Raw genomic sequence first — 18,233 nt, forward strand, 5'->3', positions numbered from 1 at the left:
CATTTCTCAAAATGCTTCATGTAAATCAGCAGTTGTCAAAGATCCCATGTTTGTAAAATGTGTGATCATTTCAGTGTTGGAAATTTCAGCACATTTTTTCATCCTTCAACAAAGTAACCCTAAATTTGTCATTACCAATGTTCTAAAAATATATGGATAATTGAAACAAGGTCAACCTGCAAGAGAGTCCCAAGAAAGGTGACAGTAAAATCTCATTTAAGTGTAAATTGTTCTATCAACAAGGATACAAAATCAACAATGGGTGCCATCTTCACAGGGAGATTTCCACTCATTTCCCCTTTGATGGGTGCAGTCCTTCCTTCTTGTATCTGTCCTATCACACAATGGCATCTGCTTTTTCTCTTCCAGGTATTCAGTGGCATTATGTCTCATTTACTCATTCAATCATTCAACGAGCTGAGGTTTGGCACTGTGCTGAGGACTTGATATGCAAAGATGGATAACCTAGTCCCTCCTCTCTGGGGATTCACAGTTTTAGTAGAGAGGTGCAGGTGTAAGAAAATAACTGTGACATACATTATAAATGATATATAAAAGAAATAACATATTCTCAGAGCAAAACAGACAGACATAGCAGTATTTCTGCCGGAGAGATCAAGAGAACCAGAGAGAAGATAACTACTAAGCTAGTCCTGGAAGAATGAATTTGATTTATTCAGAGAGAGAATGTAAAAAAGTGAAATGTCGTTCTAGTCAGCATGAGCAAAACTTGGAGGTGTGAGGGTGTACAATGTTTGGGATATTGTGATATTACATCATCTCAAGTCTACTGCCGACAATATATGCGCACATCTGTTTTGTACTTTATAATGAAACCATCTGTTCATTGATACCCTGCCTCAATTTTGATTTATTTTTCTCCTTAGTTTAGTTTCAAAATCAGATTTTTTTTTCAAACTATAGGTTTGAAATAAATTTCGCAGTTCTTCAACAGCATTTCTTTTCAATTGAATGGCATAGAAAAGACTAGAATAAAGCCAAATCGAAACATGTTTTGGTTATGTTGTCTAACTGTGTTTCGATGTGTCTGTAACATAAGGTATTTCATATTTTGAGTCACAATAAAACAAGTTTGAAAGCCACTGAAGTAGTAATATTTTTCTATTGCTTTTCAATGCACTCCCATTATATTGGTTATGATTAAACCTTGAGTCTAAATCAACCTTGGTTTTTAATGAAGTGACTAGTGACACAGACTGACCTCATTTGTAAAAGCCTGGTACACAGGCAAGCATCTGTTTTCCTGAATTCTAGTTACATTTTACTAGAAGAAATGATTCTAGCCTGGAAATTAAACCATTATTTATAATGTTATTTTAATATTATTTTCCTATTCTGAGGTCCAAACTACTAAATTAAAAACAATATATAAAAATATAACCAATTAGTAGTAAGCTTCCCAAGAGATTGGATTCTTCTATAATATTCATTCATTCAACAGTTATTTATTGAGTGCTTACTAGATGTCCAATGATATTCTAGATACTAGAGAAAACAGTGGTTCAAAAGAAATACAGGGTTATTGAAATAAAATATTTCATATTAAACATTCATATTAAATTTGAACTTCTTCCAATTAGAATGGCACATCTACACTAATAAAAGAGAAACATGGCAATTGGCGTACGACTGCTACCCTTCCCATTGACTAATCAGGGCAATATGCAAATTAACTGTCAGCCAAGATGGCAGCCAGCAGCCAGGCAGCTTGAAACGAACATGAGGGTTGCTTGCTTCAGTGACGGAGGACTCCAACGTTCCCCGCCTGCCACTGCAGGCCTCTGAGCGAGCAGTTTCAAACATTGTAACAAATACAGACACTAAACAAAACTCCAGAAACCAGCTTTCAGCTGCTGGGATCTCAGAGCTGGGATCTCAGAGCTGGAGTTGATACAGAGTTTCGAGAACCGAAACAAACCAGATACCTGCTTTCAGGAGCGGAGGCCTAAGAGCTGGAGCCTCAGAGCTAAAGCTGGCCCAGAATAAAAAAAAAAAAGAAGAAAAAAAGGAGCAGTTGGGAGCTTCAGTCCCAGCCTGAAAACAGCCCTCAGCCCCTCACCCAGACTGGCCAGGCACCCCAGTGGGGACCTCCACCCTGATCCAGGACACCCTTCAGGGCAAACCAGCCGGCCCCCATCAATGCACCAGGCCTCTATTCTATATAGTAAAAGGGTAATATGCCTCCCAGCACTGGGATCAGCGGAGCCACGAGGCCTCCCGGCACCGGGATCAGCATGACAGGGGGCAGCGCCCAAACCCCCTGATCGCCCTGCAGCTCTCTGTGTGACAAGGGGTGGTGCCACAACCTCCCTATCCACCCTGCTCTGTTCCTGACAGGGGAAGGCGCCCCAACCTCCTGATCGGCCCTGCTCTGTGCCTGATAGGGGGAGCTCCCCAACCCCCTGATCGGCCCTGCTCTGTGGGTGATAGAGGACAGCGCCCTAACCCCCCCCACCCCACGGGCCCTGCTCTGTGTGTGACGGGGTAGAGCCATAACCTCCCCATCAGCCCTGCCCTGAGTGTGACAGTGGCGGCGCCCCAACCCCCTGATCGGCCCTGCTCTGTTCGTGACAGGGGGCAGCGCCCCAACCCCTTGATTGGCCCTGCTCTGTGCATGACAGGGGGTGGCGCCACAACCTCCCCATCAACTCTGCCTTGAGTGTGACAGGGGGCGGTGCCCCAACCCCCCAATTGGCCCTGCTCTGAGCCCGACCAGGGGCTCCACCTAGGAGCAAGCCTAAGCCAGCAGGTCGTTATCTCCCAAGGGGTCCCAGACTGCGAGAGGGCACAGGCCGGGCTGAGGGAGCCCCCCTCCCCCCGAGTGCACAGATTTTTGTGCACCGGGCCTCTAGTACATTTATAAAAGATTTAGAAACAAACCACACAAATATTTAACGAAAACCTAACTTAACTTAGACAAGGAAAATCACACAACAGTATATATTACAAAGGATATTTAAAAGTAGGTGAGATAAATGGCATATTTCATGAAATGCTTTTTATCTACCTTCTGTGTAAAAATTAGAAGGCATATGCTCATATACAACACACATTTTGTGAAAAATATGAGCCGCACAATAGGGAATGGATACCTATACTAGTGTTATGTTCTGCTTTTACACTTCAAACTTTTCCTTGGAGAGTAAAAATCGAGTTTTTAAGTTGCATATCCAAATGAGAGTAAACCTTGACCTCTCACATGAAATTTCAGTCATTTGATTCATTCTTTGTAGTGTTATATATGAATGGTGATGAGAAGTATTAACACTTTTTACCGCTAATGTTATTTGCAATTACCATACTAGGACTTATAAGTCCTTTTTGTCTGACATTTAAAAAAATGTTTCAATATATATATCAATTCAAGGCCTATATTATGGTCCAAGATAGTAGATAGGAAAAGACAAACATAGTTTTCATTACTGATAAAATATTTCAATAAAAAGGAAATAAGTGTTTTCATTTATTACATTGCTTCATATATTTCTCTGGCACCGTTGCAGGTTTTTGTACTGCTTTCCATATCATATTTCTCACTGGCTTCTAACACTTGCTCATTTAATAGCCCTTTTGAAGCTATTTAGGAATATAAGAATGCCTTGGTCACCTTTGGAAATTTATTTTAGTTTAACCCAGTGTCTATTTGTGACGAGCTGGTACGGCCATGGCATACTCAACCCCAGGGTGCCTTATGTGCCACACCAGCTCAGCCAGGTTCAGTGAGCCCCGTGACCCTGAGAGGGGTGGTGAAGGATGGAGAAAAGACAGACAAGAGAAAAAGCTGGGTCTGGGTGGGACACTGTCCTCTCTGATGGAGAGCCTCTCTGAGGGAGAGCTAGTGACAGTGCCATGGACTACAAGCCGTGACTTTATTTTATTGCCAGATTCCACGAGGCAAAGTAAGGGCCAGCCGGCCCCGCCCCCTGGTCGAACTCCTGGTCAAACTCCTGGTAGAGGGGACAATTTGCATATTATCCTTTAATTATATTAAATTATATATATATATATATATATATATATATAGAGAGAGAGAGAGAGAGAGAGAGAGAGAGAGAGAGAGAAGGCACAGCTCATATTCGAGACAATGTTGAAGGTGTGGAATGCCCCAAAACACAGAGTAACCTAGAAACTTTCAATATTAAAGTCCTCTTTTAAACTTTAATATTTAGGTGATAAAAAGAAAAATTAAACTAAATATTTATTTAAATCTGGCTCGGCTTTTTTTTTTGTGCTGTCAAATGTCAGGAATGTATTTAGACAATTTTCACCTCAATAGGTGAGGCATTTGCTTCCATTACCTTCAAATCAGATCAGGGAAGATAAGTTGGACCAGGGTTTCCCAAGATGAACATGTTTAGGTTGAGAGAGACCAAAGCAGGACCTTTCTTGGACAAAAAGATTATCTGACAAATGTATTTGTGACTGATTGGAAGACATAAATAGAAATTTGATTTTGAAAAATACAAAATCAAAATCAAATGGGAATTGTTACAAATTCTGAAGAAAATTAAATGAAAACATAATTTTGATGCCTCTTTAGAAATCTTCTGTATTACTTCTCTTTTGCCACCAAAAGGGATTCAGCACAACCCTCAGCTGCTAAGGGAGAAAATGCACATTTCTCCTAGCATTTTCCTTTCTGCTCTTGCTCAAAGGATAGGGATCTGATGGGATGCATAATTCAAAAGTAGAAATTCCTGGAAGGAAGGGACTTTGGAGGGAGTAATTTGTATAATGATGTTCTCCCAATGCTTCTGCAAGCCTCCTTATTTTCCCAAACTGGGTTTGGCATTGTTCCTGAATTAATACAAACATTGATATACACTTTGACAAGAATAATGAACAATATGACAAGAATATTTACACCTGGAAGGTATAGGACAGTGGTCGGCAAATTCATTTGTCAACAAAACCAAATATCAACAGTACAACGATTGAAATTTCTTTTGAGAGCCAATTTTTTTAAACTTAAACTGTATAGGTAGGTACATTCAACTTTAAATTCAACTTTACATTCACGGTTTTCGTCTTCCGTTTTTCTTTGCTTCTTCTTTGTAGCCATCTCAAACAGGGCACCTAAAAAAAATATTTCATTTTATAATAATAAAGCCACCAACACAAAAGAATTACAATTCTTAAATTGATGACAAAAATACCTGTAGGATTTGCAGCTGGTTGGAAAAATACAGGTAACTTTATGCTTCGAGTAGGTACTTTTATCACCCGCTTGCGATTTGTGGAAGCGACTAGCACTAACCACTGAGACTGCTGACTGACTGGCTCACTCAACTTGTGCATGAATCCCGTGCTGCCTATCTCGCGGCCCGCCTGCGCCTTGTCTCCTGTCGCCCAACTGACTGACACCCCTCCCCCCCCCCCACTTCTTCTAACGCCACTTCTTCAAAATAGACTCGCCCAGGCCAAAAACTGACTTCTGCGCAAGGGCCACGAAGTTTCAAACGCACTGTACGTGCGCGCCTGCACGTGGTATTTTGTGGAAGAGCCACACTCAAGGGGCCAAAGAGCCGCATGTGGTTCGCGAGCTGTGGTTTGCCGACCACTGGTATAGGATATAAGATTTTCAAAATCCGAGGTGTTAGATTTTTTTGAACTCTTTTTTTTTTTTAATATATTTTATTGATTTTTTACAGAGAGGAAGGGAGAGAGATAGAGAGTTAGAAACATTGATGAGAGAGAAACTTCGAACAGCCGCCTCCTGCACATCTCCTACTGGGGATGTGCCCACAACCCAGGTACATGCCCTTGACCGGAATCGAACCTGGGACCTTTCAGTCCGAAGGCCGACGCTCTACCCACTGAGCCAAACCGGTTTCGGCTGAACTCTTATTTTATACCCTAAAGATACTAAAATAATGTTTATTGGCTGATGATGTTTGATCATGAAAATTTAGGATGTTTGACTTTTTAACTTAAATTGAATAAGTTTAGAAACTCAAAATACTTTGTTAGGGCTCTTGAAATATCAGATCTGGTTACTTTGGAAACATTTTTATTATTCAGAATCATTTCCTCAAATTCGTCTGTAACCTGTTGTGTATGATTTGTTGTTTATGTACATCCAAGCAGCAATATAGGCCTTTACATAGGCTGTTTCTCTTTAAAATGAGGTGACTCTGGGAAGCCAAGGAGGAACATGGAACTGACAGCTGCAACGCCGCCTTGAACTAAAGTAAAAAGCTTGGGGGGGGGTCAGTCAGTGCCACCAAACTTTTCAATCTGTTTTGTCCCCTTCTTCGTTATTTGTGCTGCTACAAGCAAGTAACCCATGCGGTGTCTAGATGTTTCAGAGCCATTAACCACTTCCAGACGAAAGCAGTAATAAATGCAACATGCATTCTTTAATGATATCTAAAATTATCCTGGTCACTTCGATATTGTGTATCTACAGGTAGTTTCTATTTGGGGGGTAGGGGTGTGATTTAAATGCCAAAGGTGACCAAGGCATTCTTATATTCCTAAATAGCTTCAAAAGGGCTATTAAATGAGCAAGTGTTAGAAGCCAGCCTCTTAGTGATTTAAAGGCCTACAAAACATTCCTGCTTTGTTACAGAATTGCTTTTCTTTTAAAAATGAGCCAATGGGAGTTTCATGCTGGCATACTAGATTTAGCTAGTATTAATTGAATATACCACCTACTTAAAATCTGGTATCCTTGAGAGAATCAGAGTCCTTGTGCCAATGCCATCTTATACAGGGGATGGAGATGCGCGGAGGAACATGAAAACAAAACAACAACCAAGTGTAATACTTTTCACCTACGCTCCATGGACCGTGGTAACCTGGGGGAGTAGGACACTCAGCCAGGGGTCACCAGTACACTGAGTGGCCAGATTATTATGACCACCCCATCAGTTCGATGACGTGAATTAGTTATGCAAATAATAATAATAAAACCTTGAGAGTATTTCCTTAGGAAGTTTTCCATATTCAGTATTTTTGGAAGTGTCAATGAAGTACTGATGGGGTGGTCATAGTAATCTGGCCACTCTGTATATTCGCGGGGAAGCAGACACTTGAACATCTGTCCAGTTCACACACAGCCAGGCTCTGCATCTCAGACTACACGCACTAATAAACAACAGTTGGGGAACACTGTCTGTGACATTCCCCATCGTGCCCAGCTGAGGCGGAGAGCAAGAAGGTGGAATTGTATTTCCTTTGGTAAAGCGGAAAACAGCCCTAAGTGCGGCCTCTTCTACACTCTCATCTTTAGAGAGACGTGCAAGAAATCAAATTGTTCAGTTTGGAACGAAGAGAGGCCGAAGTTACTGGAAAGCTCATGCTTCCGAGTCTGCAAAATCCCTGGCCAGGAAAGCACAACTTTTCCAACACCCCATTTTAATATCGTGCTAAAGCCATCGACGCTGTTAAAACCCCGGAGTTAAATATGATCCCCTCCCCACCCCCAGGCCCTTTCCCTCCTAGGTGAGTGCTTGGGGGTCACGGAGGGGGCTGGAGCTTGGCCCCAACCTCCGAACCGCTGCCAAGGGCTTGTAATACAATCTCTCCCCGTTTGAAGGGGAACTCGGTGTCAATTGCGTTTGCCGTCCACCAGAAAAAGTAAGCATTTGACTTCCGCTCGGTCTGTGCGGACTGATGAGATGTAGGCAATCTGTTTCTGGCAAGGGGGAGAGATCGTTTTCCCAAACGGCACCAAGAGGAGCCATCAGAGAAGTATGAAGAGGGGCAGTGCGGCGGGAGCTGCTGCCTGTGCCGCCGGGCTGCTGGGGTGCGGACCGCTGCTGCCGCAGGACCTGCTCCGGGAGGGGGCCGGGCCGCAGACGCTGCGGGAGCCGAGCCGGGAGCCCGGGCGCCTCTGAGAGCCGCCAGCCGCCAGCCGCCAGCTCCGGACGGACGCGGGGGTGAGCGGGGCGGGCGCAGCCCTCCCAGCCGCCGCAGGGTGCGCGCTCCGCAGCGCGGGGTGGCGGGAGGCCCTGCTTGCGGAGACTGCGGGGGCAGGGGGGGAGGGAGCGGGGGGGGGGGGGGGCAGGGGGAGGTCTTGAAAAATAACCCCGAGGACCTGGCCGGGCGGGGTGCAGAGCCGCGGACGGCTGGCCGGGCTCTGGCGCGGAGTGGGTGGTCACCGCAGTGGGCGCCTCTCTGATTCACGGGACACAACCATGTGTTCCTCATCCCTATTGTGGGCCAGGCCCAGTGACCGCGGCGCGAAAAGCCCGCTGGGCCGGCTCAGCCAACCAGGGCCAGAAGTGAGGGCTTCTGATTAGCACAGGGATGATGACTGCACAGGGACGCAGCCCTGCACCGGGGTCGCCGTGATGCGGGCTGTTGTTGGGGAGGGGGAGCGGAGTGGGGATTGATCCTGAACGTTTTGCTTGAGTCAGAAGGCCACGATGGGAAGGAGGAGGGCGACACGTGTGATTTGGGGTGAACCTCTGCTCTCCTTGATGAGTTCGACAGAGTTGAGCTGTTTAAAGTGGACAAACAATGGCTAGCCTGTGACTCAAACCCCCTTGGGGAATAATTCGCGCTCCATTGTTCTCTCTGAGTCCACAGTGCAGGGTTTTGGAATCTGGAATTGTCTGGGGAGCAGAGGAGACAACCCTGTTTTGAAGGCATTAATTATTTTTGGCAAAATTACATTGTATCAGCCCAGTGAGGGAAATTGCCAATAGCCTAGCCCAGCCATCCGAAGTGTCTACTGTTTGAAAGGAGAGGGCGCAAACGCGGGGCTTAATTAACCATTGTCTTCCACTCTCCAGCACAGTTGGGGGTGGGGTGGGTTGCTCAGTACTTTCCTCCAGGTAACCTTTTTGGAAATCAAAACCTGTACCCTCCCCACCTTCTTCCTCTTCCTCCTCTCCCCTCCTTCACCTTCCTCCTCATATATATATAGATTTGCAAAACTTTTCTGTCCCTCTTGCAAACTCCGCCCTCTCCGCAAGAACCCTCTCCAACAAAGCTAGATCAGTTGTGTATGGGAGTCTTATGCAGAGGAAATAAGATCTGCTTGTGCACAGGAACACCCATTTGGCCTCCTAGTGTTAAAATAAAGGCCCAGGCAGGTCGGATGTGCCAGCCGGGCAGGGGAAGTCCACCTTTCCTCTCCACCTGTCCCCTGAGATTCACAGAGGCAAGGCTGAGAACAAGCCCTTGTGCTCATTGCTTCTTTCCCCCCAACCTCTGCGCTGTGTGGACACTGATTAACTACAGCTGGGATCTAGTGTGCCCAGCCTGTCTTTGAAATCCATCAATGAGTTCCTTCTCGAGGAATGCTCCCCCCTAACTCTGGAGGGGGAGGTGGTGGCCGTGGTGGTCCTCTCCAACATGGGCATCCTGGTTCTGACTGCCTAAGAGAAGGTAAGGGACAGATGCTGAGGCGTGGGACCTTGTAGCCTTCACCCATGGCTCTCTGAGTGGGCTCTGAATCTGAAAGGTAGCTTGGATTTCAACCTGTATGCTACTATCCTTTGAGCTTCTTTCTTTACTTTGCAGCTGAACACCATACTTTTGTGAGGTGGACTGTGCTTTATTGGGAAACAAATTCACTTGGCAAAAGTTATTTCACCTGGTGCAAAAGGCCAGGTGGTTGCCACTGAGTTTCCTAGTCTCTTGCAAAGGAATCTTAGTTAAAACTTAAACTTGCAGGGGTGAAATGTCAGGTCTTTCTTATATTAATCCTAAGGATGGGAGGCAAGATTTTAGAATTCTGTTTCAAGGCTGCGAGTCTGAATTCATAGACTTTTGGAGCCTTTGGAAGGCCAAAATTACCTCGGTTGAAACCAGATAAGGAGGCTCTAGCAATTCGTGTGCAGAGGGAGTTTGTTAAGATTGCAGCTGATGTTAAGGCTATTTTGGTATCTTTGTGGTTTAGATAGGGAGGCACAAATAGGATCCCACTGTTTCTTTGCATTTCTCCTGAGCAACTACCAAGGTTTTCTACTCAATGTTTTCTGATTAGAGGAAATACCTGGGGTGAAGGTAAAACATATCTCTTGTCAAAGTGAGTAAGATGCATGTAATTTTTGTCTTAAACATTTTCAGGATCAATTCAATAGAGCTTTTGCTAATGCTCTCCCCTGACATGAGAATGAGAGAGAGAGAGAGAGAGAGAGAGAGAGAGAGAGAGAGAGAGAGAGAGAGAAGAAAACTGGTAGCTCTCAACATTATAGTTAAGAAAAACAGAAATCTTTGCATTACAAATAGCATATAAAAAACAAAATCTCATGAAGTGAGGTTTGCCTAATCAACTTGGATGAAATTTTGTTGGAAGTCTTTAAATATTCTAATTGACTTATGAATTTCAGATGGTTTTCTATTCAAATTATGTTCCAAGTTAATCTGGTAGGGGTCCAGAAACTTGTACTAAATTGTTTGGAAAAGTCGTCTAGTAGAATTAAAAAAGAAAAAAGAAAAAGAAAAAAAATTGCTAATGCCATAGAAATCAGTTCCCACTCAGTCTTAATATTTTGGTCATGATTTAAGAATTTTTATCACAGGCATATCATTAGCTGATTCAATACAAATTACCATGGGGTGATTTGAAAGATTCTCGGAAGAAAGTTAGATAGGAAAGATTCTCCGAAGAGAGTTAGCATTACTTGAGATTGGGCACCAGAAGGATAGGATACCTGTAATGACTCTGTGGCTACATAGCCTTGTTACATTGGGAAAAATATTTTAGGACTACAATCATTTATTAAGAATCAGGAATTTGACAAAATGTAAATCTTCTAATGTCCATTTAAAAGTTAAAGATGTGATGATATAATTAGGAAAACTGCTGAGTGTTGTTTTGACTTTATGCTTGGTGCTTCTTTAATCTGTGGACAAGTTGTTCTCCTTAGCCAGAAGTGGAGGTCCACTTATTTACAAGATCTAGAATTACTTTTTTGATTAAATTTTGAGCTTTCATTTTCTGATTAGACCCTTATGTTAAGCTTTTGCTTTCATGACATTGGTCGAGAATATGTAGCATTGTAGAGAGATTATTGGTGAGCTAAAATGAATCACATAGGAACGAAGAACTCAGAATGGTGAAAGAGCCATCCTTGGTTGTCAATTCTTTGAGTGTAGCTTGAAAGATACCATTTTCTCCTTCCAGATTTTGGGAGGGCGTTTGGCCTGGGGTATTGTTTGTTTGTTTTAAACTTTAAAAGGTAGTGTTACTGGCCTATGAATGTTGTTTCTTTATTGTTTCACACCCCAAACACACAAAATGGACTAGATAGAAGTGAGGTCAATGCTGCAGAGGAGAACACGGTGGCCTTTAGGGTGGAGACCTTCACTGTGAATTCATTAGCGTTCTTTGTTTTAAGTGGCCACAGTTAAGGAGTATGTGCAGGGTAGGGAAGATGTGTAGTGACATCCTCTCACATTTATTTTGGGAGGTCTAGCATTCTCCTATCTTAATAATTTATCGTTAACTGGTGTCAAAAATGCAGTATAATTTGTTAACAAAATTTGTTTTTAAAAACACATGTAAACTACTCATTTTAGAGCTCAACATTTCATTCATTTTTAAATTTTCCAATATTTATGATTTTATTTCATCAGTACTTTGTTTTCATTTCTCTTCATTACCCTTTGTCTTCTCTTAGTGATTTAAAGGCCTACAAAACATTCCTGCTTTGTTACAGAATTGCTTTTCTTTTAAAAATGAGCCAATGGGAGTTTCATGCTGGCATACTAGATTTAGCTAGTATTAATTGAATATGAAATATATGCCAACACTGACATAAATATTTAATCATAAAGATTATATTTGAGATGTTAGCCTCCATTGTGCATACTGAAGAACTCAGGTACAAAAACAAAAAGTTTCAAAACTAGAATAGAATAGAATAGCTATTAAGTGGATAGTTAATAGAGCTAGTATTTGACCCCAGGACTTCTGATTCCAATTCTGAAATTCAAATTATTATTCATTAATTCGGCTTTTTAGTGGAATCTCATAGCAGACAATAATGATATAATGTTTATCTTATTCTTATTTTTTTTCTTTCCAATCTGTTTTCTATGCAATATTGCAATGCATTTTTTTATAACATATCAACAAGGTCTAGAGATAGACCAGAAACCGTGTTGGTCATAATTAAAGCACAACTCTAGGTGGTGTGAAAGAATACTTTATCTTCGGAGTTAAAACTATGAGGTCTTCAACTAGGATTCTGGAGCCACAGACTAAACAGACTCTTTAAACATATGATATTTTACTTACGGAGTCATTCATTCTTTCTTCTTCCCCTGGGCTAGTTCACGTCTCATCATACTCATAATGGTTATTCCAGAACCACTTCTATGGAAAGAAAGAAAAAAAATACACATTCTTTGAAGAATTCTGTATTAAGTTTCTGCATGTTTTTTGCTTTAAAATTTATTTTCTGAATTCCAAAACCTGAGGGTTGAGTTGTCCATTTTTAGATAGACCCATAAACCTTGGAGAAGCCATAGTGTAGAGGACTCAAGGCAGCATTTGAGTCCTCACTCCACTTTCCAAAGCTATTGCCTTTGTTTAGTTCTTACTGAAATCACTTATCAAGCTTTTTACATATTTACATCATATGAATTTTAATGTTAACATCTTTCAGTGTTTTGATATAGTATACCAAAAAAAAAATGTTTTTTGGTCTCCCAAACTTTAACTTTGTTCTTCAAGTCTAGTGAATCATTAATCATTTCACTTCTCATCTTTAAAAGCTACCCCTTGGCATCGCTTGTGGTTTTTGAAAACTTTTGAATGCATTCAAAAGATCAGAAATGATCTTTTTGTTTTGGTTTGTTCTTTGTGATTTAATCCAACTCATCCACACTGATTAAACATTTGTTAAAAATTATAAATCATAAAAAGGCTACAACCTGTAGTGATCTTTTTAAGTTGGTAATATAACTTTGTTTGACTTTTGTTCACCCCATTTTAATCATTTCAATGGGAAACCATTCACCATGGAATAATTCTTCCACACTCCTGCGAGCTGGGTTCATTCCCATGTTTCTTATTCATGTCTCGGCCATATCTAAATCCAAGACCTCCATGTAGTGGCTGACTTTCAGCTGAACCACAGATGGTGATTTAAATTATGAAAAAAAAAGCTTCAATTTGGATTGAAATCCTCATTTTTTTTTTTTTCCAAAAGGGACTTAAACAGAGTTCCTATCCATGACAGCGACTTTTAAGTGCCAACCTATTTGGCATGTGTTTACTTGCTTATCTTCTATTGCATGTTGATGACCCACTAAGCCTTCTTTATCTCATTTTAACCTCCTGGTAAAATAAAACTTTTTTATTGTTTTGCATAGAATTTTGATCATATACAAAGCAGCATAACAAAAATTGCTTAACTCCTCCCACTGTTTTTACTTCATGATCATCTATAAATATTAGAAGATAGTTTGAATTACACGTCTGGCAAAATACAGGGCAGACTCCATGAGAAATAAATGTGCCACTGTCAAGAAAATAAAAACTTCACTGTTTAGAAGTATTGAGGGGAAGGATTGTGTCCCTCTGGCTCATTGAAACTGTTACATGCCGTTAGGCTTACTGTAAACTATCCCTTGATGAATTCTTTGTTGGACAATGAGCTTAAGAATCTGAGGTGTCTTCTTGCTTTTACTGAGCAGAATAGGACTCTGATGTTTAAATGGAAGTTGCAGAGCACATAATAGGATGTAGCTAAAGTTACTGACCTACCACATCTCACTTTCAGGAAAGTAGTGGGAGAGATTGTGTCTTGAGAAGAAAGGCATTTTAGAGGTAACCCTTTTAAGATTTCAATTAGTTATTTAAATATATGAATCATGTGCTTAAATGTAATATTACTTAAATGTTTGTTTCTGAGGCCAGCTAGCCTATAGGAATCCTAAGCAGCTACAGGGAGAGGTTTTGTTTTCCTGGGACTAGACCTATTTTTTCAAAGAATTGGGGCAAAAATGTTTTGGGTTTCTGATATTTAATGACAGGATTTGGAGAAAATTTTAGGATTTTTGTGTGAATAATGTGATGATTAACCACAAAAGAATAGGCAATGATAATGTTCTGGTTTCTATAATGATAATTTAGTAACATATGTTTCACATTTGCACTGGTTTACTATGGCTAGCTAGATATGGAGAGATTTATAAAAACATGTTTTCAAAGAAAAATTATGGTCCTTTCTTTTTGCAAAAATTACTCAAAGGCATAATTGTTTAGAAATGCATTTGTCTGTGCTTTTCAATTACATATTTATGACACCTTTTAGGTGCTTATGCTCCAGCTGTCTTTTCTAATACTACAGCAAAATGTTTGGGAGATGTTCACATCTGACATTTTTCTAAACACCGATATCTTATGTTGTCGAAAGCAGTCTTTAAAAGACAACAATTATCCTATGCTAAGAGAATTTGACTTTGAGATTAACTAGAAGGGAATACTATGTAACATTTCAAAGAATAAAACTGAAAAAAGTCTATGTACACTTGTATTGGAAACTTTAAAATACTATAATCATTGAAATATAGCTGAAAACTCCATTATATCATAAATCTCACCTCTTGCCAGTGTATTTTCATTTTTTGTTCAGTTATGCATTTAGTTACTTCATATGCACTATTTGTGTGCATAATAGAGACCTACACATTGTTAAATTTATGAGCTTCTTACCTTAGATGCTTCAATGTTACTTCTGTAGTCTTAGGTCCTATAAGTAATGCATACGTAAGTGCTACATTCAAGGCCAAGTATATATTCAAACAAATTTTCTACAACCCCCCTAGGAGACTGTGATACCCATGAGGTGACCAGGTTAATGAAATCAACTTTTATTTTGTAGATTTAAGATATTTAATCACTTCTACTCAAAAGATGGTTGCAAACAAAACCTAGGATGCAAAACACATAAAGTGAAAAGACACAAAGTAAGACAAAAGAAAAACTTACGGCAGTATTTGTTAGAATACTGGGTTATATTATGGTTATATTTTGTAAAATGTGTCATTCTGGAAAAAATATTAAGACCCAGGTTTAAGGCTGACTGTGCCATAATCTAGCTGTATGATCTTGGTTAACTCACTGATCCTATCTGGTTTTTATTTTCATTAACTGTGCAATGAGAAAAGTATAGTAGGGACTCTTTAAAAACACCTCTTCCCTGTTTCCTCCCCAGTTTTCTGAACTGTAAATCCATGATTGCTCAGGCATCTGCAAAGAACCAAGTACTGTGCTTAATCCCATAGGTAATGGTTTTAAGGGTAGTGACCATATGTTTACAATAAATTGTGCAAACATTGTCACTGCTAGCACTCATTCCTAAAGTTCTGTAGAAATCTATGGTTTAAAACATTAAGCCAAACAATGGGGATTTACAATTTGGATGCTGAAATTTTAATCAACAACTTTGATTGGGATTTCCTGTCTTAGAAATGGACTCTAAATATGATGTTTGACACAAGCTTAGTGCTAGCTGTTTGCTATTTCTCTTTGACCTTTGATTGCTGCTATTTTCTACCAACTGGCTCGTCAGCAGTGATAGGACCAGAAAAGATAAAGCAAATAGTGTTTCCTGGGGGTTAATAATTAATAACCCGACCTTTCATGAAAATCTCTATGGATCTGGTTCCTTACTTTGTCATTGGCAGCAAGATGTTAACAAGAGAAGTCTGTATAAAAAGCAATTGCTCTTTTGTTTCCCAAACAGGTATTACAAGTGGATAAATAATGTGCACTGCTCTGAGCCCAAAGGTACGCAGTGGACCTGGCCTCTCTGATATGCATCAGTATAGCCAGTGGCTGGCCAGCAGACATGAAGCTAATTTGCTACCGATGAAAGAAGATTTGGCCTTGTGGTTAACCAATCTATTAGGTAAGGTTATAAGATATCATTTTGTGAGCAAAGATAACAGGGTTGTTTTTTTGTGTCTCTTCCCCCCCCCATATAGTGTCCTTCACCTAAGCATGTGACAGAACCTTGGAAAGAAAGATTTCATTATTTGGGTTTTGCATCTGGGAAACCTGAAGCATGTGGAAAATTTAAATGAATTTCCCAATGTCTCTCCCATTAACTGTGCTTAGTACTTCCAATATCATGCCTCGAAATGTGGAAATATGTGGTCAAATTGCTTATTTCATCTATATGCCGATCTGATTTACTTTTCACTTTTCTTTTATGCAACGGATCAACCTGACCTATTCTTTGGACATTGCACCCAGGCCATAGCCTGTGAAATCTGACTTCTAAAGCTAGATTGCTTTGCCCTACATTTATAGCACACCTTCTAAAACTGCTGAATACCCAAACTCTAGAATGAACACATCTATCCTTTGTCCAAATGAGCTGACTAGAGTCATCTAACCTTGAGCTAAAATTTTTCTGTTCTTTTCACTTCTGTTTTTAGCTACTCTTCCAAAAGTACTATGTCTGAGAAAAAGGCTACCTCATGCTAAGGCTGTCTCTTTTTAAATTCTTATTGTGCTGGCATAGTCATTGGATAAAATTTCAACCATGTGCATTTTTTAACCATGTACATTTAAAGGGTCAGTATATAGAGCAGCAGTTCTCAACCTGTGGGTCACGACCCCTTTGGGGGTCGAAGGACCCTTTTACAGGGGTGGCCTAAGACCATCGGAAAACACATATATAATTACATATTGTTTTTGTGTTTAATCACTATGCTTTAATTATGTTCAATTTGTAACAATGAAATTGGGGGTCACCACAACATGAGGAACTATATTAAAGGGTCGCGGCATTAGGAAGGTTGAGAACCACTGATATAGAGAAACACTCTTTTTTTCCAATCGTTTTTTCACAGAGAACAAAATTGATTTATGACCCGAGGGAAGGACTCTTATAAACATAAGATATAAGATTTGAATATCGAGGAAACATTATTTGTATGATGCTTTATCATCTGCAGAAGGGATTCCACCAACATTATTTTATTACTTAAAGAGAAACTAAACAGCTTAGTGAGAAGCACCCTGTCCACCTGAAATCTTAGTGAAGTTTGGAAAGGGTTTAGCACATTTTAGCCAGGTTTTCCTTTCATGCACCATGGCTCAGGATTTTTCATGGCTTCTTTTCTTTTTCTCACTGTGCATACACTAGTTGGACAATTCTCTGTAGTGTAACCAGAGCTACTGCATATGCATATGCATGTCGTACTTTCACAAGGACACCCGATCAAAGGGCCAGGACAGAGATGCAGAAGGCTTTCCGGGAAGACCCTTCACCATGCTATGGAGCTGTGTCCACTAGAAGGAAGACGCTACCTACCCCCTTTTGTAATTCATCCATGCAAAGGAGGAACGTTTATCTCCATCTCTGAAGACAGCTCAAAGTTAATAATAAATTACTAGTGTAACAATCATGAGTGAACCTTGGAAGGACAAACATAAAGAGAGGACATCCACGTGCTCTCTTCAGACATGGGCTTTCACCAATACGGCAGTATAGAATGGAGGGTAAGAGAATAGGCTTGATTAGGGACTGCCTGTGCTTGAACCCCAGAACTGCCACTTACTACCAAGATGACATTGGGGCAGAAACACTTCCCCTCTCTGTGCCTCAGTGCCCTCATGTGTAATGTGGGAATAACAGTAGTGCCTACTTTGTAAGGTTGCAATGGGATTACATGACTAAAATAGGTATGCTATTTAGAAAGTGCCTGACATATTGTAAATACTCTGTGTTGTTGTTATTCCAATTATATAGTTTAGTGATACTGTTAATTTTGTGGATACGTTTATTTATTTATTGAACAACTATTTGAGTGTGCCGCAGCATATAGTATTAGTTGAGAAAAATCACTGGGGTCAGAAAGCTTGAATTCAAATCTCGGTTCTACCACCTGCTAGCTCTGTGATGCCGGGCAAGTGTCTAAATGAACCATGCCTCTGTTTTGTCATCTATAACTTAAGTATAACACTAGTATCAACCTCGTAGGATTGTTGGCAGTTTGAATGAGATGATCACATTTAGAACAAAGCCTGGTGCATAGTAATCAACTAGCTATAGTAAATATGTGCTGTTGTGATATTTCTGGCCCAGATGCAGTCTGCTAAGTACTGGAGGGAGGAGTGGTGATTAAAAATAGACAGAATGCCTGTTCTTAGAAATGTTGCAGCAGATTGAAAAGGAAACATTAAGTAAGTAATTGAATAATTTGTTAATTGGGCTTATTATAAACACGGAAAGATACAGGTTGCACTAAGAGGTGGGAGAGGGGCAAAGGATTGCAGCACTTAGGGAAAT

At 40.6% G+C, this 18,233-nt stretch overlaps 1 protein-coding gene across 2 annotated transcripts in view; it reads left to right on the top strand.

Annotated features, from left to right (window-relative positions):
* The first annotated feature begins 7,597 nt into the window (after positions 1 to 7,597).
* The window catches only part of GAS2 (growth arrest specific 2), a 119,978-nt gene continuing 109,342 nt past the window's right edge, over positions 7,598 to 18,233 (top strand). Inside the window, exons 1-2 of one of the 2 annotated variants that reach the window (XM_036325670.1) lie at positions 7,598 to 7,904; positions 15,678 to 15,842. In XM_036325670.1, coding sequence (XP_036181563.1) covers positions 15,698 to 15,842 — 145 coding nt within the window. In that variant the 5' untranslated portion in view covers positions 7,598 to 7,904; positions 15,678 to 15,697. Of the gene's footprint in view, positions 7,905 to 15,585; positions 15,843 to 18,233 lie in introns of those variants that run through there. The other variant, XM_036325671.1, reaches the window with a different exon arrangement.

The sequence above is a fragment of the Myotis myotis genome, unplaced genomic scaffold (genome assembly GCF_014108235.1).
Source record: "Myotis myotis isolate mMyoMyo1 unplaced genomic scaffold, mMyoMyo1.p scaffold_m19_p_10, whole genome shotgun sequence".
In the NCBI taxonomy this organism is placed as follows: domain Eukaryota; kingdom Metazoa; phylum Chordata; class Mammalia; order Chiroptera; family Vespertilionidae; genus Myotis; species Myotis myotis.